The 24,819-nt window shown below is 26.4% G+C and overlaps 5 protein-coding genes across 5 annotated transcripts; 4 read left to right on the top strand and 1 right to left on the bottom strand.

Moving 5' to 3' along the window:
* Nucleotides 1-1,029: 1,029 nt before the first annotated feature.
* On the top strand, nt 1,030-3,654 carry OCT59_019020 (uncharacterized protein; the record flags this gene model as incomplete). The annotated part of the gene is made up of 7 exons (XM_025331105.2): nt 1,030-1,057; nt 1,166-1,221; nt 1,330-1,446; nt 1,526-1,668; nt 1,751-1,922; nt 1,994-2,253; nt 2,356-3,654. 7 exons carry the CDS (start codon nt 1,030-1,032, stop codon nt 3,377-3,379), a joined length of 1,800 nt encoding a protein of 599 aa, XP_025180800.2. The 3' UTR covers nt 3,380-3,654.
* A 306-nt stretch (nt 3,655-3,960) lies between these two features.
* OCT59_019019 (uncharacterized protein) lies at nt 3,961-5,108 on the bottom strand (the record flags this gene model as incomplete). The annotated part of the gene is made up of 6 exons (XM_066135759.1): nt 3,961-4,089; nt 4,165-4,190; nt 4,279-4,305; nt 4,632-4,668; nt 4,738-4,828; nt 5,053-5,108. 6 exons carry the CDS (start codon nt 5,106-5,108, stop codon nt 3,961-3,963), a joined length of 366 nt encoding a protein of 121 aa, XP_066005018.1.
* A 1,387-nt stretch (nt 5,109-6,495) lies between these two features.
* On the top strand, nt 6,496-7,859 carry OCT59_019018 (uncharacterized protein). Its single transcript, XM_025316314.2, has 6 exons — nt 6,496-6,751; nt 6,818-6,984; nt 7,053-7,121; nt 7,217-7,237; nt 7,308-7,569; nt 7,678-7,859. Exons 1-6 carry the CDS (start codon nt 6,517-6,519, stop codon nt 7,707-7,709), a joined length of 786 nt encoding a protein of 261 aa, XP_025180801.1. The 5' UTR covers nt 6,496-6,516; the 3' UTR covers nt 7,710-7,859.
* A 6,292-nt stretch (nt 7,860-14,151) lies between these two features.
* On the top strand, nt 14,152-15,978 carry OCT59_019017 (uncharacterized protein). The gene is made up of 5 exons (XM_025316316.2): nt 14,152-14,411; nt 14,498-14,639; nt 14,725-14,799; nt 14,905-14,989; nt 15,077-15,978. Exons 1-5 carry the CDS (start codon nt 14,225-14,227, stop codon nt 15,800-15,802), a joined length of 1,215 nt encoding a protein of 404 aa, XP_025180803.1. The 5' UTR covers nt 14,152-14,224; the 3' UTR covers nt 15,803-15,978.
* An 831-nt stretch (nt 15,979-16,809) lies between these two features.
* On the top strand, nt 16,810-18,388 carry OCT59_019016 (uncharacterized protein; the record flags this gene model as incomplete). Its single annotated transcript, XM_066135757.1, has 3 exons — nt 16,810-17,519; nt 17,652-17,759; nt 17,854-18,388. Exons 1-3 carry the CDS (start codon nt 17,389-17,391, stop codon nt 18,386-18,388), a joined length of 774 nt encoding a protein of 257 aa, XP_066005017.1. The 5' UTR covers nt 16,810-17,388.
* Between the last annotated feature and the right edge of the window lie 6,431 nt (nt 18,389-24,819).

Below are 24,819 nucleotides of genomic sequence, written 5' to 3'. Positions count from 1 at the left end.
ATTCTGATTGTTACACTTTATTACTTTCAATGTATAAAGTTTAATATTAAGATGATGATGAAGAATATTTGCAGAATGCAGGAGATTTTGCATCTTTAAAATCTTGATAATAAAAACAAATTAAACAAATTTGTTGGATTAAACAAATTCGTTACTAGATTTATACTTTTAATAATTTTTTTAGAATCACGTTTATTTCAATTAAATGAACAAAAAAGGTTTTGTTCACCCCATTTTATGATATACACATAAATAGTAATCATGATTCCATGATTTCCTTTTTACTCAATGATCATTACCTTTTTGTTTTAATTATCAATTACCTTGAGTAGTGCTGTAGTGTAACAAGTGTAACAATCATTACCACGTGTAACATTGCATAATTACGTTATCTAAGGGTTTTTTTAACTTTAAAGACGTTAATTTAAAATAATTTAATAATGTTTTACCGCAGTTTTTATAACTGTTCTCTCATTATCCATGTAAAAGATAATATAATTGATTCTTTTATTATTCTTATATTTTTTTTTTTTTATGTTCTATCAAAAAGATAATTTAATATTTTTACCTATTCTTTTATTATCATTGAAAACTTGCTTTATATTTACTTTATTTAGTAAGTTACCCGATTTTTAGTTAGTCTGAAATCATTGTATAAATAAGTAATTTCCGGTTTTTTTTTTTATGTTCTAACGATTTTCTAAAAGATCTAATAATAAACGGTTAACATATTGTTATTTTTTATATTAATTAGTTTTATTTTTTTATTTGTTAAAATATTTTTTTTTACTTTTTATTTTTTTTCCCTTTCTTACCAAAAGTATTTATAATATACTTTCTAATATATTTTTTTTTTTACTTCATTCTTTTACCAATTTATTTATTCTGTCTCGTCCATATCTTATTTAAATATAATATCATATTAATATTTTTTTTTCTTTAAAAGTTGATTTCAATTTTCAAACTGTATCTTAGTTTTTGACTTTGCTATACGTTAATAGCTATATGGCGGAACCAAAAAACTTTATAATGCAACTGAGCGATTATTCATTTCTTGGTAAGTTAACCAGAAAGGAAGAGGGGGTTTTTTTTAGAGTTAATAATTATTGAATAATGCAAGGTATATGTATGTATATGCTTACTAATATTAAATCCGATAATATAGAACGATCAGTTCATGATATTTATATATGGATATGGTTTATCGTACATGTATGGAGAGTAAGTAATTAGAAAATTTGAATTAATTGGTTTTAAATTTAAATGTTTGAAATAATTTTTAAATGATTTTTTTATTTCTTTTTCTTTTTTTTTCTATGGTTAAAATAGTGTGATAGATTTGCTTCATTAAGCTGGAAACGCATATCGTCATTAGAATTAAAATCATTTGTTACCCTATTCATATTAATTGCATTGCCTTTAGGATCATTTTATGATATTGTATCTGTAAGTAATTAATTACGTTTCTACTTATTTATATATATTATTACAATTAATTTATTTCGTTGGTTTGTTATTATTATAGACAAAGATAACGTATATAGAAGGGTTTTATAAGTTTCAAAATAATGCGATAAGGGGAAAACCAAGATATTTATGGTCAGAAGATGATAAATTATGGTTTATACCAAGTTATTATATATTCATGACTGGATTAAGTTTTCAAACGTGAGTATTCCTTATATTTCTTTAAATAAATTACTTTAAAAATAATGATTTTATTTATTTATTTATTTTTTACTACGTGTAGGGTCACATTGTTCTTGTTACAATGTTTTTGGAATTACTTAACAAATTCAATCGCACAAACATCTTTCATCTCAAGAGGTGAATTTGCCGTTTATATTGTGTGGGGAATAATAAGTGTTTCAATATATCCCATATTACCTTACGTATTTAGTAAAAATGAAATATTGTTAGAGGTAATTTATTCTTCAAATTTAAATCTTTTTCTTCTTTATTCTTAATTTTTACTAACTTTCATTTATATTAGGCTATACCTCAATTGGTTTATGCAACTCAATTATTGATTTTAGTATTACTCGGTATACGTACTCATTTAAAATTCCTTGAGTTAATTAAATTAACTTCTTCTTATAAAAATTCCGCAAATATTATTGCAAAAATAAGATATTTTATTGATATGAATAAATTATTAACTATATCACTTATTGTTACTACCGTATCATATTATTTATTAAGCATTGATCTTTTAACTTCCGCAAAAATTATTAATAATTCAAAGGTTGCAAGGTAAATTATTTTATGGATTTTTTTTAAAAAAAATTTGTTAATTTATAAAGTCAATTTTTTAAAAAAATATAATTTTTTTTTTTTTATTCCTCTCCTCAATAGTGATCTGTTGGCTGCGCATGTTAATTTTGCGTCAGTAATAGAATGGTTAGCATTAATACTTATATTTTATCCAAGAAAAGGTTTTGTTGGTACAGGAGCTGGTGGATCTACTTTTAATACGAATCTTGGTTCAAGTAGTGTTAATCCATCAGTTAATCCAGTTTCACAAATTTCCTATTCGAATAGTACAAAATTAAGTAATGTACCTCCTGGTACTGGAGCTGGTATTAATTTTAATAATGAAAATCGTCAAAAAACAAATTCTATTGTTGATGTCAATCAAGCTAACAACAATTATCAGAATACTATTAAAACTGTACCAATTAGTCCTGATTATAATAATAATAATGTTAATAATAATAATAATAATAATAACAATAACAATAATAATAATGAAAGTGAAAATTCACAAAAACAAATTTTACAAAATCAATCATCATTTAAACGTTTTAAAAAGAAATCTATTACTGCTTCACCAATTCCTTCATCAGATAATAATTCAGATATTAGTAATTCAGAAAATAATGATGGAAATAATAAACCAGTATACCTTAAACGTAATATATCAATAAGTAAAGATGGTAAAATGGTATATGGTGAAACAAAACCATTGGGTAAAGTAAAAGGTGCAGAATTTGTAGCAGTTGAAAAAGCTGATCCTAGTTTTATACCTAATTATTATTTTTCAAATGAATTAAAAGATAGAAATGGTAATGTAATTAAAATACCATCTACTATTAATGAACAAAAATTTAGATACAAAATTGATGATGATGATGATGATGTAGGAAACAGAAATAATAGTAATAATGTTAATGGTAGTACTAGTGGTGGTAGTACTAGTGGTGGTAGTGATCAACAAAGAATTAAACAAGAGGTGATGCAACAAAAGACAATAGAATCACAACAAGGTGCAATAAAAGAAAATAATAATAATAATAATGTTATTACAAAAAATAATGTTAATGATAAACAAGATTCTGATGATGATGATGATGATGATGAATTCTTTTATGCTATGTAAAAAAAAAAAAAATGCACTATTTTCTTATTTTAGTTGATTTTTATTTATTTTTATTTTTATTATTTATTTTTTATTTTATTTATTATTTATTTTATTTTTTTTTTTTGGTTTATTATTAATAGTTAGAATATTGGAAAAAGTATTATTTTTGATAGATAAAAAAAAAAGTGCATATTTTTTTTTTTTTTTTTCTTCCAAGTGTAATATTAATTTTTATTTTTTTATTATTTTATTGTATAAAAATTAATAAAATAAGATAACACATACTTATATGTAATTTAATCATAAGTGATATTATGAGGGGCAGATCATTGAATCGTGTTGTCACGATTTCTATATATATATGACAATTTTTTCATAAGAAAGTTGGCAAAAAAGATAAATTGTTCTTCAAGATCTTGGAGACGAAAATGTCGTTATATGTGTATACCCACCCAAGTTGATGATATTAATGTAGAAATTACAGATTTACAGTGATTTGTTACGTTGCTACTAAATGAACATGATATAATAATTAATATTTTGAACTCGGATTGTTTCATTATTCATCCGTGTGACGTGTGACCTCATGTTAATATCATTCATTCACTTATTCTTTTTGATCTATTATTATAAAGTACAGTACTTTTGCAAAAGATCAGTGGAGACGTGAATAAGAACAATTTTCTTATAACATTAGAAAATTCTTCTATTCCTTTGTAATTTTGATTCTATACAAAAATTATTGAATAAGTATTCGAGCTGATACTTCTGTTATGTAGAAAAAGTAATGTGCACTCCGATACCTTGGATATGTGTGAATAGTCTATGACTACAACATTGTCGAATAAAAAATATGAGAAAATGGCATAATATGGATTTTTCATAAAGGTAAAGGTAAACAACATAAAATACTTCACCTTGAGAAACGATTAATATATGATCAGCTCTACCATGGATAAAAGATCAAAAGCTCAATACAACATTATATATAATTATCGCATAAAACTTTTATTTTTTTTAATAAAATTGGATACTATACTATTTGTTACAACTAACAACTTTTATTTTGAAAATTTTTTGTAAGATTGAATTGAAAAACTAAACTCCACATGGGTACATTTGAATTCGGTATCTGCTACTGTTGTGGTAGGACAGTATGTCCCGTCAAAGTCCAATTTCAATTGTCCCATCCTGTTATTATCTCAATTTATTTAATGTTATATGTTGCAAATTTCCCTCTTATATTTCTTCTTCTTTGGGTGATTTCAACCGCATTTCTTGAAAATGTCAAATGTCGTGTTGATCGACTAAAAATAATAAAAATAATGTATTTTTAATATTTAATTATAGATAATTCAATAATTCCTTATACTTACTACCTTCCCAGAATCGGGTTTAGAATTCATTATAGAACATACTGCTTTCGCTATACGCAACTTCAACAATAAGGTTGTGCCAGGGCTTATCCTAATGGCATTAAATGTTAAAGGTCAGAGATTTAACTTATGACAAACAGATAAAACTTAATTAATATGCAGTATCACTGAACATAAAACATCACATTAAATAAAAGCTACTTACATGTGATAACATAAATAATCTTCTAAACCGACAAATAATTTTTTAAACAAGGACTTTACCAACAAAGTTAGAGCACCCGAATTGTAAGCTTGGAGTAGACACGAACAAACCTGTTCGCGTAGGTTACGGAAGGCCGATTCATTAAATAATAATAACCTTTCTCCATCTCAAACTCAATTCAACTCGGATCAGAAATACTACTATTCTTCAGGCAACACAGAACATTTTTTCTCCACAGCAATTCTCCTAAATCAGAAAGCAAATGAGGAGTTACTTTCCTTTACTAAGATACCTTTTCTTTTAAAGCAGTGAAAATTTCTGGTCAATTAAAAGTTCTTTTGCTTTCTTTAGAAAGTGATCAGTCTAAAAAATGCAAAAAAGGTTAACCTTGGCAACTTGCCAGACGAGAAAATGGAAAAATTTTAAAAAAAATTACCTTTTAAGAGATTTTGTTGTTGAGAGTAAATGAGACCTTGTGGTTAAGAGAAATTCCAAGGAAATACAATGTGTGTGTCTTCGCCTCCTGAATCTTTAATAAAATCTGAGCGCTAATAAGTTATGCGAGGGATCATAACTATTTACCCGCCCTTTCAAGTAAAATACAAGAGCATTGTTAGCTTGTTCTCATAATCAGTTCCTCATCATTAATAAAATAAAAATTAAATACACACTCCCGACCAAAAAGTTTAGGTCCCCCCAGTTTTAGTAATATTAAATAAATTATAATATTTAATTAATTACCAAAAAACTCTCTAGGTTATAATCTCTTAAATAAATATAAATTACTTATAAATTAAAAGCTACAAAAAGGACCCAATTGGGATAGAAAGTAAACGCAGAGATTTAAAATGTTTCGGTGCATCAGGTAAAAGTTGAAGCAAGGGAAATTGTTCTAAAGATAGACGGGGAGAAGTTAATACAAAATTTCGCGTCAGTAGTTGTTGAATCAACTGTTAAACATATATGTAAATCATTAACTTATTTAGGCTGATCCAATCGCGAAATTTGGAATATCTGATATAGTCTCTTTTTATCTAAACTATTAAACTATCAAGATTTAGCATTTATTTTATTGTAACTGCTCTAGTTAAATAGTTAATGATTTATTATAAAAAAAAAAGCTTTATTCTTGTAATTTATGAATACTAGCATAGTAATTTTAATTGATTTAAGAGATTACAACCTAGAATTTTTTTTTAATTAATAGCAGCAGATAGTATAGTACTTTTGGACTTTTAGTACAATTTAATTAATATATTACTAAAAATAGAATGGCCGGGAGACGGGAGCGTCCGTTCAAAAAGTATAAATTAAAATAGATCTTAATATATTATATATAGGATCGATCCGACGGATAAATTATATACGCGTCTCGCGAACCAGGTATGGAAATTCCCATGGAATTTGCAGGAATCTATCGGAATCTATGCCAATTTACATTAATAATACTCATAAAATTCCACGGAGTTGCACATCACACTGGGTATGGTGGTATGGTTACGCAATGAATAAAGTTTTTTAATCAATCAAAGCGCGTGATCATACTTCTCTCTGCTGTAAATGTTTCATTAATTATGCGATCGCAAAAAATTTTTAGGACGGCTCTTCTTATTGCTGATACGCCACATCCAAACATCGTAGAGAAATATGGAGACTATTATACTCAATTCACAAAATTTTTACAAAAAGGTGTTGTTTCTAGTAAAAAACAAATTGCTTTGGATATTAAACCTTATGACGTAACAAAAAAGGAATATCCCAGTGAACAAGAATTACTCGATACCGAAGGAATAGTTATTACCGGTTCCGGTATGAATCAGACTGAATTAAATATTATTTCTCAAATATAAACTAAAAACGCGTTTATTCCTAAAGCCGCGTCAGCACATGAAGATATTCCTTGGATTAATAGTTTAGTTGAATTTGTAAGCTCAGTTATAGAAAAACGTCCAGAAGTTAGGATGGTTGGAATTTGTTTCGGACATCAGATTATTGCCAGGGCAAGAGGTGGTCAAGTTATTAAGAATCCCTTAGGTTGGGAGGTAAATTAAAATTCAATTTGTTATCTTGATTTTTTCAATTTTCGCACAAAGATTAATTACATATTTAGGTTGCAGTCACGGAGGTTTCTTTAACAGATATTGGAAAGGAAATTCTTAAGACTAATAGAAAAAGTGTGGTATGTTTCATTAAATAGATTAAAATGTTGTTTTTTTACTTTGATATTTACGAGTTTACAATTTTTAAATTATTTCTATATTTTCTATTTAAAAGCGACTTCAAGAAATGCATAAAGTAAGTTTTATTCTATAAAAATTTCTTCGAACAATTTAATAATTTAATAATTTAATAATTTTTTTTATAGGATATTGTTTCTAGTATTCCTCCAGAGTTTTCCAATATTGGTTTTACTGAAATATGTCCTATCCAAGGAATGATCAAAGATGATCACGTGCTCACATTTCAGGCACATCCAGAATTTGATAGTGGCGTAGTCAAAGAAATTGTTAATTTACGTCGGGACAAGCGGATTTTCTCTTCTGAACTTGCACAAAAGTATTTGACAGCAGCAGATTATGATGTTGATGATGCATGGGTTGGTCAAAAATGTGTTGAATTCTTGACAGGTTAATATATTTATGATTATTAAAGACTGTTCCAAGCCAATTCTATGTTGGAATGTCCTTGTTTTTCGGTTTATGAAAATTTTAACTAATTTCCTAAATTTTATACAGGTGGAATTGAACCAGGCGTCATTGATAGTTAATGAAGTTCTTAGAATGTAATTTACTAGAATATATCAATTTGTCCAACATCAATGGCAAAAATTAAAATATTTATAAATGTATCATTAATTTCAATTTTGTAACCAGGTCTGTATAAAAGTAAAATAAAAAAAAAATTATTTTTATCGTATATATTTAAGACGTCTCAAAAATCTAGAATCATTTACAAGGAGAGAAATTTAAAGATCAGATCATAAACATGTTTGTTCCAAAAAATTATAGCAAATTAAATTTTATTTTCTTGGTATAGTCAATATAGTCAAGCATTTTACATAACGTATCTATTAATATCATTATCAACACCTATTATAATTACGTTGTGGCAATCTCTGTTAAATTAATTGTAACATTTCATTTGAAGTTCTTGCCCACCTCAACTCATAAATTAAGTAGAATTGCCTCTATAACTATAATTCACAAGTATGCTTCCATCGTACCATCCCAAATTAAACGTAAAAGTAGTATCAAATTTTGTATAGACCCTTTTTATCTCCATTTATTTTTTTTTATAAATTTAATTTATTAACTTCTTAATACTGACTTCTTGACATTTAACATAATAAAGGTATATTATGCTAATCATTCAATATTATTAATTGTTTCTCGTTATAAAATTCTTTCCTATTAATTAAAAGTAAGAGAAGATCTGTACTTTAAGGATCGGCCGCAACAGTGCCATCACCAATATCACATCACCAATATCGCATCACCAATATCGGCCGCAACAGTGTCATCACCAATATCGGTAATGTAAAATATAATATTTTAATAGGGGGTGGACCGATCAGTCCATGGCCTCAGCTCTGGTCCATATGTATGAAACGCAAACATCATCTCGATGTTAAGAAATGTAACCAAGGAGACGCATATATCATCCCTTTTGCTATCTCTTACAGATTCAAAACTTGCTTTAATTCAATCGAAATAAATTATTATATTCTACCCATAATAATTTACAGTCCAAATCCAACGAAAAGCGGTATTGCGGTATTTGAGTGTTTATTCCCTTTTGTCACCTTACACCTTACAAATGCGCGAAACATTAACACTGGTATCAAGATATGCCTATTTTAACGCATTACCAATTACTCTTATATGAAAAAGAAAGAGGATGAAAGGATTAATAAAATTATTTTTTAATAACAAACGCGTTAAAAATAAAAATAAAAAATCTATTCTCGTAATTTAAACATGCTCACCAATTATGATCTGGATATTGAAAAGATTCAACAACATAACCAATAACAAATTTTCTATCTAATATTTAAAATTTTAGCATATGAGGTAATCCTTCATATTTGACTTCAATAATAAAGTAAAGCAGCTTCTTGTGCAAAGGGCTATCATCAATCCAAATAATTTGTCTTATAAATTGTACTTTATTATTACTTCATAACATTTATTTCTCCTGAAATATTATTTGTGCTAAAAAAATCCTTTAACCCAATACTTTACTTAATAAAATTTTTGTACAAAAGAAAAATATACCGTACATATATGCCGTTTTCATAAAAAATCTTGATATTCTCTAACTATTAAGAATCAATTTTAATGTTCTTGCCCCATCATGTTCAATTCTAGTAGAAAACTTTATAAGATTTGGACAAAAACTTGCTACTGCTAAATTTAATGAGTTGTCATTCCGTTTGATGTGATATTATAGTCATATAATTGTAATCAATCGTAACTTGTTTCATAGTTGACTTCTTTACCAACGTTTTCTTGTCATCCTCCTAAATCCAACATTTTTACTCTAGATACATTTCTTTCATTTATGCTTGATAAAATCAAATTATATCATTCATCTATATATGTCAATATTAAAATTTATATGCACTATAAACCCGACGCTAATGATTTTCTATAAAAAATCCGTTTGAAACGTCTAGTAAACTAATAATAAAACTATTCCTTTAATTAATATATTTTCAGATTTACGTATCATTTTACACTTTTGTCACACTAGTCGCCATTTATAGTTGCTAGTACTTCCTTTCGACGTGTAATGTTGTGAAGAATCCGACAAGTTGTGATTCATCTTTCTACAATCGGATGACATGTTTTTGTCGGTTGCGTTTTTTTTTTGAAATAGAAAACAGCTTGGATCTTTTAGTACATAAATACTATCTTTAGTGAAATTCTCATTATTGTTGATACAACATCAACCCTTACTATATCTCGTCTTTATGTGTTCCGACAAATTGAATGGTATGTTATCCACATTATTGTTGGCCGGTTTGACAAACTAACATCCGTATTTAAATAAAAAAAAACTTACGGCCTTAGCAGGACCTGAGTTCATACATCAACATGAATTTGCCATAAAACATTCTTCAATACTGTAAAGTGATAAACTATCGAATTAAAGACTAACAAAAATATGCAGCAAAACTATTCTCCTATAAAGAGTTACATACCAAATAATTCCATCGATTAATACTGTGCTTTAAAAGGATGTTGATTGATTTTCACATTTTCAACGTTATTAATGCTTATAATGTTGTTAAGCATGCATATACGTGAATGTTGTGGTACTGTTATTGAAACATGCAATAAATTAATACTGCGCAGACGAAGAATACTTACATAACCTCATTATAAGTACGATAAATTGTATTTCATCCGATGTATTTCGGATTATCTAATTCCAATATACAAAATTCTAAGTTCTATATATAATGTATAAAAAGTTCCGCCAACAGGTGAGACCCCAACTCAGATTATCAGGATAGGGGGCAGTTATATAAATGTGATAATCTTTATGTCGATGAATATCATCAATTAGGAAAAAGGACATGCACAACTTATTAATACCCACATGATATTTTTTATAATCATAAGAACTTAGCCGTAAACATAAATGGGTTAATTGAGTAAATATCAAAAATAATCTAATTTTTATAAAGAAAAAAAGAAGAATTCTTCGTTACATAAATGAAAAAAAATGAATGTTAATTCAATTATAAAATTGTACTTTGATGATAGTTTCAAATAATTAAGAATTATTATTCATTTTAATGTATCCCGAGCTTATTTATGAAAAAAAATTAACTATAGATACTGTTTGTAATAAATCTAATTGCGCTATTTTTATTTGTATTTTGTAACAATCTGACTCGTATCACTTTTTGTTTGGATCAGGGTCTTCGCTTAAGCGGATTAGATTTTTTGAACTTGTGTTACATATGTTATTTTAGCTTATCTGTTATTTTAAATAAAAAGTTCTAACTGATCGACTCAATAAATGAGTGTTTACTCCAAAATGAATTTGTTTATAGTAATTTTTTAATATGCCAACTCGAAGCATTAACTATAAAAGGCACAAGTTACAATATGCCTGTTTCTTTGTACAAGACACATGTATAATATAAAGATATATGAAGGCTAATATGGGTTACCGGATTAGACATAAATGAATTTCAAAAGGAAATGAATTGCTAAAGGAGACTAATCATAATCACATGATTTCCACAATTTTTTGGATCGTCATTTTTTTAAGGTTGGGATTATTTTAGAAGAGAGCGTCAAAAAAATATGTTGTACTGCAAAAAACCAAATGTTCATATATAAGCCAACAAAGCCCAAATAAGAATGCAAAATTTTGTACACCATTGTGGATCAACCTTCTCTCTCCCGTCGACATTCGACATTTGTACAAACATCATTGTTAAAATATGGCGTCAGGTATCAAAAATATAACGTTCTAAATTCTTTTTTTTTTTCGCTCTTTCTCCTATTTATTTGAAACAAGTAATAACAATATGTAATTAGTAAAATAATTGCTTATTCTTTTTTTTTATTTTTATCATTTTTTTTTATCATTTTTTTTTTTAAAAAAAACAATAAAAAAAAAGGTGGTCGTTCGAGGAATAAAAATATAGTTCATACTTCGATAGGTTCTAATATTAATATCTCAGGTTATTCTCTTGAAAATAATAAAAGAAAAGGTTCTGATAATGTTCCAAATACAAATAATTCTAGAGATAGTATAATGAATCGGTTAGATAGTTCATCTAAAGAAAAAAATCGTATAATTGATGATGAAAAAAATTTTTCAGGATTGAATTTATTAGGTCAGATTGATTCGTTTGTTAGTAACATCATTAATTCAGATAATACTTTTAATTCTTCTCAAGATTTTTCATCCTCAGAAAATAGACTCCTAAGAAATAAAAATGAAGTTAATCATATTAATTTCGCCGAAAATGCTGAAAATTTTGACGTTTATCCAACATTTATCACAAGACCTCTCTTAAGATTAGAACAAACCTTGCAAGCTGAAAATGAAGAAGAAAAATTACAAAACACGTTACAAAAGATTGATGATTTGGTGAATAGAAAAATGAATTTGCCTAATTATTTAACTGAAGATATGGAAATAGATCGTATTGAAGATTATGATGATAATATTTCGGATATTACTGTAAGAGAAATGGAAACTCAAGAAGATACAATGGATACGTTAAATACAATGGATGAAGATGAAGAACAAGAAATTGATGAAAATAAACCTGAGTTCAATCATCCTGCAAAAAGAATAAAAAACACTCATAATAATTTTAATATATCTAATAAGGAACATAGGTGCGATGAACCTGAATGTGATAAATCATCTGATACAGAAGATAATTTAGCAACTCATCAACGTTCACATACTGAAAGGCCATTTAAATGCAATGAAGATGGATGTACAAAGACTTATACTACGTTACATGGGTTAAAAGCACATGAGCGAAATTATCATGGAGAGAAACCTTACGTATGTGATGAACCTGGATGCGATAAATCATTTAGTACAGAAAATAATTTAGTGATTCATCAACGTTCACATACTGGTGAAAGGCCATTTAAATGCAATGAAGATGGATGCGAAAAGTCTTATGCTACTTTACACGGATTAAAAGTACATGAAAGAAGTCATAATGGAGAAAGACCTTATGTTTGTGATGAACCCGGATGTGAAAAATCATTTTATACATCAAGTAGTTTACAAGTTCATAAATGTATTCATTCAGAGGATAAACCTTATGAATGTAATGAACCTGGATGTAACAAAGCATTCAAGCGTCTTGACGATTTAAAAACTCATAAGCGTAAACATACGGGAGAATTGTATTTCAAATGTGAATTTGCTGAGTGTAACAAGAAGTTTTCTAAAATGAGCCATTTACAAAATCATCGTAGAGTTCATACAGGAGAAAGGCCTTATGATTGTAAAGAATGTGGCAAGAAATTTAGTCAATTAGGTAATTTACAAATTCACGAACGTACTCATTCAGATGAGAAACCATTCGTTTGTGAAGTAGATGGATGTAATAAAGCATTTGCTTTATTGGGAAATTTAAAAAAACATAAGAGTACACATTCTGAGGATAAACCGTTCGTTTGTGATTTGCCTGGATGTGGTAAAACATTTAAAAGGTCGGATGTTTTATTCAGACACAAGAAAAATCATAATTTGGAGAAAATTTATGCTTGTGATGAAGTTGGATGTAATAAAGCATTCGCAACAATCAAAAGTTTACAAACTCATAAATACACACATTTAGATGAGAAACCATGGAAATGTGAAGAACCAAGATGCGGCAGAACTTTTAGTAGAATGAATGATTTAAGAACTCATCAGAGATTACATACCGGAAATAAATTAATGGTTTGTAGTTTTCCCGAATGTGGGAGAAAATTTACTCATTCGGGTCATTTAAGGGATCATGAGAGGTCTCATACAGGAGAAAAACCTTATCTATGTGATGAACTAGGATGTACAAAAGCATTTACTACCGCAAGTAGTTTACAAAGACATAAAAGGAAGCATATTGACGAATTTATTAATTCTATTCATTCAAATGCTTTATATGAAGGATTAGATAGCTTCCTCGGTTAAATATGTATTATAATATTTTTTTTTTTTATATAGGTAAGCAATTAAAATTTTTATTAAATTGAATTTATGAAATGAAATTAATTTATTAAAGTTATGTTCCAATTTTCGAATTTAGAATCCTAACTCCTAAGCATTTTAGGGCAATTTACGGAAAATTTCATATGCAAATTTATAAATGCATTGTGTGTAAGATAAATTGCATAAAATAAAAAAAAAGAAAGAAAAGTAAAGCATTAAATTTTTTTTTTAAAAAAAAAAATTAAAAAAAATTAAAAATAAGAATTTTTAAATTTATGTATTAATTTAAACCTGTATATATGCGGTTAGTTAGTCAACAAATAAAGAGATTATTATTGTTTTTGTAAACTATCTTTTAACTGTTTTTGCAGAAACTTATTGTATCGGTAAATTTTGTGTTATTTGGGAAAAATTATGCAATTGATCGAGCTATGCTACACAAAACGGATTAGTAATGATTTCAGCCAATCACTGTCGATCAACAAACAATAAATTTGTTACACAATCATCAAAAAATTCTTATAAATAGACCCTTCCATTTACCATAATTTTTTTTGCAGATCTCCAAAAAATAATTTTTAAGATAGATACGTCATGTCGGTTAATTCTTTAATCGAAACAAGCGCATCGGCACCACCACCAATTATACAGCAGAGATATGGAAATAATAATTCCATTATTCAAAAACCAATTCCTATCCAAAGAAACGGTGTACTAAAAATAAGAGAATTAAGGCCATGGATACGTGGTTTTGATATAACATGTATCATACTTCAACATTGTAAGCATATAGAATCTTATTTAGATTTGTTATTTTATTTTATTTATTTTCAGATTAACCTTTCCTTTTTCGTTTATTAAATCTAGTATCACGTCGCACGTTAAAAACTCAGCAAGAAGTGGAACTTCATAGTTTCCTTGTTGCAGATGAAACCGCTGTTTGTACTTTGGTGATTTGGGAAAATGGACAGTATTATCAAGGTGGAGATATTGTACAAATCACTCTTGGGTAATTATTAATCTATTAATTTATTAAAAAAAAAAAAATTCTTTAATTTATAACCAATTCGATTTATTTATGAATATATGAATAGTGAAACCAGAGTACATGAAGAGTCTCTAGAATTAACGGTCAATAAGAATTTTGGAAAGATAAAGATTATTGATTGGTACGGAAAAAATTTTTTCTTTTTTTCTTTTTCTTTTATCTATAATTTTTAATTAACGTATTATTATATATATATTTTTTTTCTACTTTTTTTTTCTTCTTTAAGGGATACAATGTATTATAAAGAGGATGAAGAGCCAAATTTGAGCAGTTACACGTGGATACAGGATGAAAAGAATCCCAACACATATGTAAGTATTAAATGTATAGCTAGTATCTTTTAAAAAACACTTACGGTCTCGTCACAAGAAAAGTTAACTCACGTCCTCCTTTTCCAGGTTCCAATGAATGATGAAAAAAAGTTGATAGATTTGGAAACATTCAGACCATACGAACGACCACCACAACCATACGTATTAGATTCAATGCAATCTGGGGGATTCCTGCCGAATAATATAAAGCAAGATTTTCAGGTATCAATAAAACAAGAAGACTCTTCAAAGAAGAATGAAGATGATGGGATATATAACAACATACAATTTTCACAGAGAGAACGACAATTAAGATACGGTAGTAATGGTGGAGGAAATGAACAATTTATGTTACAATATGATTCCAGGTCACCAAGACCACCATTACCACTATCACCTCAAACTATGTTACAACAAAATGATCGACCGCGACCTCCACAAAGACGTAATTCTAAATTTCCAAGACGGGATAGTTGGCGAGATCAAGAAGGACGTCAAGATCGTGATAATGGTAGACCTAGAAATCAAGATGGCAATAAACGTGCAGGCGGAGGAGGAGGTGGACGTAATCAACCACGAAATAGAGGTAGAGATTGGGATAGAGGTAGGGATAATAGAGATAGGGATCGTGATAGGGATCGTGATAGAGGCGAATGGGATTTTAATCGACCACCACATACAGATTTGGATAGACCTTCCGAAGAAGGAGAATTAGTTAATTTTGATTTTACAGCTGGATTAAATGGATTAATTCGACCAGACAATCGTGATCCAAGAGAAGGTATACAGCATAAAAGACCGAGAATTGAGTAAATCACATCTTTAAAAAGAAAAGGAAAGGAAAAGGAAAAGGAAAAACTTCTGTATATATTAATATACATATTTATTTTTTATTTTAAAAAAAAAAAATCCATCAAAATAAAACCAACTGATGGTCACGTGCAGTTTAATTTATTTGACATTACACGTGATAAATTAAAGATTCGTAATCGTACATAGAAATGCATAAGATTAAATTAAGCCTACGTACGATTTTGCCACAGGCACCATAATTAGAAATATTAAAATTTGGGGCCGATAAATGAGGCAAAAAATAAAAGATTAAAGATATATGCATGAAGAACGCCATTGTGAGATAAATTCTATCATTATTTCGTGAAAAAATTCGAAATTTCTAAAAAAATTTTTTAATTAAGAAACTTGATTTTTCTGGACTGAAATTATTATCCCAATTTAATATAATATATGACAACCATTCGGAGAATTTATGAACTTTGAATATGCAATCAGAGATATTTTAAATTTGCTTTTTTTGTTTAAGCCGCATCGTTAAAAAAATTTTTAGTTGGTTTAAACCTGATTTGAAACTTGTTATTAATTTAGTCATAATTGTATCATTTTCTTTCGCATTGGCATCACAATCTACATTATGCATTTAAATTTTTTTGTACGATTGAAATTGAAATCCCACTAGGAGAAATGATATTCATCAACATTTAAAACGATTTTTTTTTAAAAATAAAAAAACTCCGACGAATACGAATTTTTTATAAGAATCTGGTGGTTAAAATTTTTTCTTCATTAAACAATTATAAGGTACAGTATAGCGTTCGTATTAGTATAAATGTATAGCGCATGTATAAAGTATGTATATATGTGAGTTTTTCACATAAAATTATGCAATTACACAAGTCATTTACCTTTCATTTTATTTGAAAATAGTCATCTGATTACACAATTACAGCATATATAGGGCTTTATTTAGGATTTTATAATCATTTCATAATATAAAAGTAATATAAAAGTTAATTTGAGACTTAATATAAAATTACTGTATTAAATATTCATTATTTAAATGATTTGTACAACCCAATCTGGTCGTAAACCATACGGAATGGCTTTTTTTAATATATTATATATATTGTAATTGTTTGTTTGAATGTTTCTTAAAAAAAAAATATAAGAATTCAAAAAAGCACAAATTACGTATACATTATATGAAAAAGAAAATCGGCAACTATGAAATACCAATTATATCAATTTATATGTAAAAAAAAACCATATTAAGGGATGATGAAATCTTGACGCAAAAAAAAAGAAAAATTTCCCCTTTTTCAGTACAATTAATTCAAAAATAGAAATCGTTTTATAATGATTAACTAATTCTTATTCTAAAAGTAAATAATAAAAGAATAATTTTAGGATTAGTTTTTAATTTGTATATGGTATTCTTTAAATCATCTCTCCCTTTTTTTCCTAAAGAAAATTCGATCCTTCTTTTGGAAAGTGATAAATAAAAGAATTCTCTCTATATATACATACATATAACTTTCAGATTTTTTTTCAGTTCGATATTTTTTTTCCCTCAACCATTTTTTATTAATAAATAATTAAATAAAATGCCATCAACAAAATCAAAACGTTCTTTGGATTTATCGAGTGTAATATTATTACCGAACGAAAAACAGGAGAAAGGAACACAGAAAAAGAAATCAAAATATTCAATTTATCACATTGTGATGATTTTTTTGTAAGTATTTTCATATTGTGTACATATTATTTCAGATGTACATTATTAATTCTTAGATTGTTTTGTGACTGAAAAGACTATTCTTTTTTTGAAATAATCGTAATTTTAATATTTATTTATTTTATTTGATAGTAAGATAAAAAGAAAGAATAATAAGAATGGTGATAAGTCAGTCGATTTAACTTCAGAAAAACAAAATGAACCATCTTTGGAATTTATATTTACGGTAACAGACTTCGAGTAAGTTTTTTTCTTTCCAAAACCGCGTGATTTTAATCTTTATTTTAATTAAAAAATCTCTAATTCTTTCTTTCCTCTCCTTTATTAATAATAGTAAAGAGCAAATAATTAAAGCAAAGTCATACGCAAAGTTATCCAAATATTCTGAAGCTTTATCAATTTTAGAACCAATTTCGAAACAATCAATTACAATAGATTACGATGTATTATATTGGATGGGTTTCTGTTACGAATATTTAAAAAATTATGAATTGGCTGATCATTATTATAAATCATGTGCTGATTATATACTTGATGATGGTTATTGGGAAACCGTTTACGGTAAATTTTTACTTGAACATTCAAATTTAAGTAATGAAGAAAGGATTGAGAAAGGTATTAATAGATTAACATCTGCTGCAAATAAAAAAAGATATGTTAGCGCTATGTATATTTTAGGTAAAATATATATTAATGGACTTTATGATGTAAAACCAGATTTTATTAAGGGTGATCTTTATCTAAAGAGGGCTTATAATGGTGGTGAAAAAGAAAGGGCCTGGGCTATTTATGAGAAAAAAGCTAAAGAATTGGTTTCTAGTGGTCAATTAAGTAAGGTTCCTCTTGAACATATTTGGGCCAATAGTTAACATCAAATATAAAAATTTATTATTATTATTATAATTAATTAGATTCTATTTCGCTTGTAATATTTTTCTTTTTTTTTTTTATGTATAAAAAATAATTTGATAATAAATAATATAATATATTATATAAATAGATAATAAACCTACTTTCATCAATTTATCTGAATTTTTTTCGGTTTATCTGAGCGGGAGCGGTCATCCGAATCCGATTTCTGTTAGATCCATCTGGATGGCGGATGACCTATGAACAGATTTATATGTAATACCAGATTTAAAATCAATATCAATTATCAACAAACCAGTTGACTGTTCGTGAAACAAGACCTTTAATAGGGGTTAAAATCTGAGAATGTTTTTAGACCCCCTACCATTTATTAGTAAAAGTGTAACACTACCCTGTCACAATATAAATAGTACTTTAAACGTGTAGTATGGTGACATATAATTCGGTGACAAATAGAGATCAGGTTAGCAAAAAACCTGTCCCTCAGAAACATAATAAAAAACGTAAACAGGTTATTACGGGACAAAGTGACAAAACATCACAGGGTAGTGTGGTAAGATTTTCCATATATATGTTGCACATGACCAAAATATTGGCAGGCCATAGTACCCCCATGTATAGTATTCCCCTTTTTTACCAGAAATTATATGTAAATAAATTTTCTGATTATTATACAAGCCTTTAAATAATGCCGTTATAATAAAAATTTGAGTTATAGACATAGTAGTACAAGGTCATTATTATACCCAGGTACTATGACCTGCAATATATATAGAATTTCTTATTGCAGTAGGTAATTCAAAAAATGGTTTAAAGCTAATATTTTATTAACTCTTTTATTTTCAAAAAGAAGAAATACTTAGAATTCAAAAGGACAGATCTTTGCCAAACCAGAGCAATATCCAGGAAATCTTATTTTATATTATTTGATAACAAATAGTATCTGCAATATTAACTAAACTTTAAAAATAAGTTTTTTTTTATAATAAGAAAAAAAAAATAAGCATTATGTATTAACTTATCAATTTTTTTTGTAATAAGATTCAAACAAAATATTTTTTCTTTATTAATTTTATTGAAAATAATAAAGATGTTTTCAATATTATTGATAAAAAATCCTTAATAAATTAAAACTTTGATAAATCAGTTTAAACTGGCTATCAAAAGTAACAGAATAGTATAAATAAACTGATCCATATTAAAGATTTAAATCAGCAAAAATTTAATACTTAATTATTGCTAATCTGCATGTGATAAATAGCAAATTTGAAATTTACATTTCCCTATAGATAAGTCAATCAATTTTAACTAAATCATTTAAAATTTTATTAAAAGAACTTTAAGATTCAATTTTTTTAATTTTTTTATCCAAATATTTAATATGATTCTTATAAAACAAAATTTTACAAATCCATCTATAAATTGAACAAATTAAAATTATATATGAAATCTATATTTTTTCTATTTTTTATTTAAATATTTAATATTAATATTATAAAACTTAAAATTTTACAAACAATTCCTAAATATCGCCAATTGGTCAAAATTTGAATAAATTTGTATTACTTTTTTTTACTTTATAAAAGTACTAGCTAAAAGTCTTAAATTTTATATTTACATACTTTTATATAGATATTAATATATTTTTTAAAGAAAAATTAATTAAAAAAATATGAATTTTTTTTATATTTAATTAATGATTTCAAAATCTGTAAAAACTTTTAATTTTAAACAATTATTAATTTTTTACAATTTTTTTTTTTTTTTTTTCTAAGCTATTTTTTGCTATTTTTTTCATTTTTTCAGTTTTTTAAATTAAATAATTTTACAAAAATAAATTTTAATACTTTAAAATGATTTGCATTACACTATTACCTTAAATTATATATTCTAAATATATATAAAATATTTATTTTTAGATTATTAAGTAAAATCAGATTTTTAATTAGTTTATTATTTATATAGACTAGTAATTAAGTACTTATTTTTTATATTTAAATGAATTTTAGTTAATTTTTTATTTGAAGCAATCTAGTAATATATTATCAAATTTAAAAATTATATAAATTTTATATCTAAGAAGAATTTTTAAACTTTTAATATATTAGATTTTATTAAAGTTTAATGTTAAAAGATATTTGCAATCTTTTATCAAGATAGATATTTAAATAAAAATAATATGTTTTTACTATTTTATCTAATTTAATTCTTGTAATCTGTAAAAATTAATAAAATATTTTATTTATTTAAAGTTATTTAAACTTTAAAAGAAGCAACTTTTTAGTAAAAATCTATTACCATTAGAGTAATAGTTAATAGTTATTTTTAAAAGAATCTAACAATTTAATTAATATATAAAATATTCTTAAACTTCAAAAATAATAATAAATTGGATTTAAAATTTGGTTTAATTTTAAAAGTTTATTAGTATTTTAATGATTATTCAAATTGTAATTATAATAAAATATAATCATATATTATAATAAGAAATAATTTATTTATCGCACGTATGATGCAAATTTTTATGTTTATCATTGCCATTTTAAGGGGGTGGCGATGTATAAGCAGGTTGATCAACATAAATAATTTACAAAAAAGGAAAGTGGCGATGCATCGCACGTGCGATGAATAAATTTACTCTTATAATAAAAATTAATTATAATTATAATTTTACATCTACTTTAATTCAATATTATAATAAATAAAATATTCTAAAATGTGATAATTCTAATAAATATCTTATTATTTTAAAATTTATCATATGTATAGAAATTTTATAAATGATAATGATATTTAAAAATATCTTTTTAATATAATAAGTCTATAAAAATAATAGCTAATACAGTCAAACTCCTATATAATTACACTTCATATAGTCATATCATATAAAATTCCTTTATATAATTACACTTTTAGAAAATACCAATATATATAATTATTATATAAAAAAATTTTTATATAATCATATTATAGTAAAAGCCTTTATATAATCACTGATTTTTACAGAATTGATTAGATGACTATATAGATGTCTGAGTGTACTTTGATTTGAATAAAAACTTAATATTTTTATTTGATAATTTATAGAAAAAAAAATTAAATATCCCTTAAACTGTAAGCAATTGCGGGCAAATTTGCCCGCAATTTTACCAAATTTCAGCTCTCATCTAATTTTATGAAAAATAAAGCAATTTTAATAAAATTTTTTTCTAAGATAGTTTAAATTATATATTGTGCAGCAATTATTATCATTTATTAATTATATATTAGAAAATCAAAAATTACCCATTGGTTAAAAGTTGTATTTTAAGATAATCACAAAATTTTAAAAAACTTTGCACTTAACTTTGACGATTTCATTGATAATTAATTGTAGCTATATAAAAGCTTAATAGAATATGTAGAATTTGATACGAGAAATGACTTTTGTTAATATGATTTTTGATATTTAAAAGTAGGATTTTGACTTTATATAGAACCTTAATGAAAATTTTATTATGCATTTTAATTATATATTCATAATAATTGATTTTTTTTTATCTCTATTTTGTTTATTATAATGCAAAATTTTTATAATAAAAATAAAAAGTTATAATAAATATTCAAATAGAGAAAAAATATGGTAAGAAAAGTTTAAATTTTATTATATAAAAATTTCAATACTATTTTTGCGGGTTAATTTCTAATCCAATTTTAATGATCAACTGTATATCTAACTCATACAATTTATGGCCAGAATGTAGATCAATTTGGCTGCAAAATTATGTGACGATCTGGCCAAAATTAAAGAATTTTTTATAGCATCATTTATTCTAATTTAGAAATTGCAGGCAAATTTGCCCGCAAAACAGTTTAAGGGATAAATAATAGTTTTAGCAAAAATTTTTTATAAAAAAAAAATTTAATAATTAAATATATAAATAAATATTAAAAATTATATATAAAGAAGTAATAGCAACTAAAAAAATTGCAATTTACATGGAATTTACTTGTTGTTAATAAATATTTTTGAAAAAAATATTGATTATAATGATAAAAATTTTGATAAAAAGAACTTAAAGCATTTTAAAATATTAAGATATTATTAATTTAAAAATTTATTCTAATTTTGATCAAATTTATAGTTCTAACAACTACTATAAATTAAAATACTAGTGGTATAAATCTTATACTATAAAATATATATATATAAAATTAATAGAAAATATATAAATATAAAAAATAAAAAAAAATAAAAAAAAGTTAAATAAAGATTTAAAACTAAATAAGAACTTATTTTTAGTTAAATAGTTTAAAATAAATTATTTAAAATTTAAATTAGCTGAAAATTTATAGTCAAAATTTTATATTCCTTTAAGATCTGTTTATGGTCTTCAGGAAAAATTTTAAATTTACTAGTAATTTTACCAGCGATCCTATTGGTTAATTGATCTAAAAAGAAAAAAAGTCATAATAACTTAATGTAACATTTCCTTTTTTAGATGTAATTTATTTATATATAGTAGGATTTTTCAATATAAATTTTACCTTAGGTTTCTGGTGCTAAGGTAAGTGGTAATAATATTCTTTTCTGATAAAATAAGAGAGGAGTCTATACATTTATCAATCTACAACATGTAAAGAAACTTAGGTTAGGTATACAGTTAATCTAGAATGAAAAGCCAAATGTCCTAATATATGATAGAGAAGCTATGAGCTGATTTATGCACCTTTAATTAAAATATTGATTTTGTTACATTTTTTTTTTTTTTTTTTATGTTTTAGGAGACATCAGCATAGCCGGCTCACCAAAGCTACGTGGAGGGAGCATTACAACGTCAGTTGCAGTAACATACTCCTACCGTTGAGCAACAGATAACCAAGCAACCTACTCTAATTATTAGAAGTAACCGGATGTTCATCCCCCCTACCCCCTATATACCACACTGGGAAGACGACCCAAGTTTAAACCCAACATGGATCGTAGTGTAGCAGGGTATCTGACACAGTTATACTATCCACTAGCACCCATTAGAAGTGAGCAACCACCCACGTACGGCAGATATAACGGAGCAGACATCTAGAAGTCCTTCCATGATGGTTAGCTTAGAGGTACTGCAATACTAAGACTACTAATATGGCCTCACTCAAAGCCCACTACAGGCCGCGATTACCATACCAGCCCACCATAGTTGTAAATCCCCCAGTAGTAATAGTAGTGACTACCAGGGACAGTAAGGCTTGTTAAAGTGCTTGGGATCGAGCGCTATTATAAGTAACCAACCCAGTTACCCAGGGATCACCCACCAGTACGACAAATTCACTGAGGAATCGAACCTCACCTTAGAACCTTATATACCTGTAAGCCCACGAACGTCTCCAATCAGCCTAAACCTATTAGAAGGTAAACTACTGCTAAAACATTGCACTTGAGACTTTACCATCTATGAGGACCATCTAGCGTAAGTAAACCCCCACAGTAAAGTTTACCACACCCTTAGTGGTATCGTAGAGTGACCACCAAGACAAGAGCTCACCCAGATGGTATGCAAGCAGTGACCATCCAGACAAGACAATAGGCTTCCCAATAGCCTCATAGGGAATGCTAGGAGGACACCACATGTCACTTTGTTGAAATATGCCGCCGACTGGTACATACTAATTCACCATGATGCAGTCCAGCCTACACTAATCCCTGTACCTTCACACTATTGGTAGTAGTGTCCGCAGTAAAATTCTTTTAATTTCCGTGATCGGCAGAATCGAACCTGCGACCTCACCATACTCGAGGCTTCACGAGGGGACTCACGGACTAACCAATGAGCCAAGGGTGATCAACCCCTTTTGTTACATTTTTATTATACAAAATACTATATAATATACAGTAAATTAGAAGTGAATATTAAAAAATTTTTATTTGATCAATTATCTAAAATGATATTAATCTTAAATTCTAACAATTATTTTAAATGATTTAATGATTTATAGCAAATTTATAGAATTATAGCATTTTTAATGTATTATAAAACTTATACTATTATAAATATCATATTCAAATTTATATGGAATATCACTTGTAAAATATATATACATTTAAAAAAATTCCAAATAAAATCTTTATTATATTTTTGTAAAATAATATATGAAAACGGCTAAATAAAAAATAAAATAAAATAACTTCTTAATATTGCAGTTCATCATGAAAGTGCACTTCTTTTGACTTGATTCACATATTAAATTAGTAGTTCTGTCATACAGCCCTGTAGTATACATTTATCACAATATTTTTATTGCAATGAAAATCTGAATCAGGAAATATTATTATACAAACACACTACATACAAGAATACACAAGTAAAAAATTACGTAAATTGCCATTAATTTTTATTTATTCTAAATTAATTACGAATAATTAAAAGTTAAAGATAATATTTATACTTCTTTAACATTC

This window comes from Rhizophagus irregularis, chromosome 28 (genome assembly GCF_026210795.1).
Source record: "Rhizophagus irregularis chromosome 28, complete sequence".
In the NCBI taxonomy this organism is placed as follows: domain Eukaryota; kingdom Fungi; phylum Glomeromycota; class Glomeromycetes; order Glomerales; family Glomeraceae; genus Rhizophagus; species Rhizophagus irregularis.
Note: the sequence above shows the minus strand (reverse complement) of the source record. Positions and strands in the feature narration are given on the sequence as shown.

What these genes read in the sequence shown, in the direction of transcription:
- OCT59_019017 (XM_025316316.2), top strand. Translation starts at nt 14,225, where the DNA reads ATGTCGGTTAATTCTTTAATCGAAACAAGCGCATCGGCACCACCACCA. An exon ending in ATGTATCATACTTCAACATT is followed by an intron (nt 14,412 to 14,497) that starts GTAAGCATATAG and finishes TATTAAATCTAG; the next exon opens with TATCACGTCGCACGTTAAAA. An exon ending in ATTGTACAAATCACTCTTGG is followed by an intron (nt 14,640 to 14,724) that starts GTAATTATTAAT and finishes ATATATGAATAG; the next exon opens with TGAAACCAGAGTACATGAAG.
- OCT59_019018 (XM_025316314.2), top strand. Translation starts at nt 6,517, where the DNA reads ATGCGATCGCAAAAAATTTTTAGGACGGCTCTTCTTATTGCTGATACG. An exon ending in AATAGTTATTACCGGTTCCG is followed by an intron (nt 6,752 to 6,817) that starts GTATGAATCAGA and finishes TTATTCCTAAAG; the next exon opens with CCGCGTCAGCACATGAAGAT. An exon ending in ATGTGTTGAATTCTTGACAG is followed by an intron (nt 7,570 to 7,677) that starts GTTAATATATTT and finishes AATTTTATACAG; the next exon opens with GTGGAATTGAACCAGGCGTC.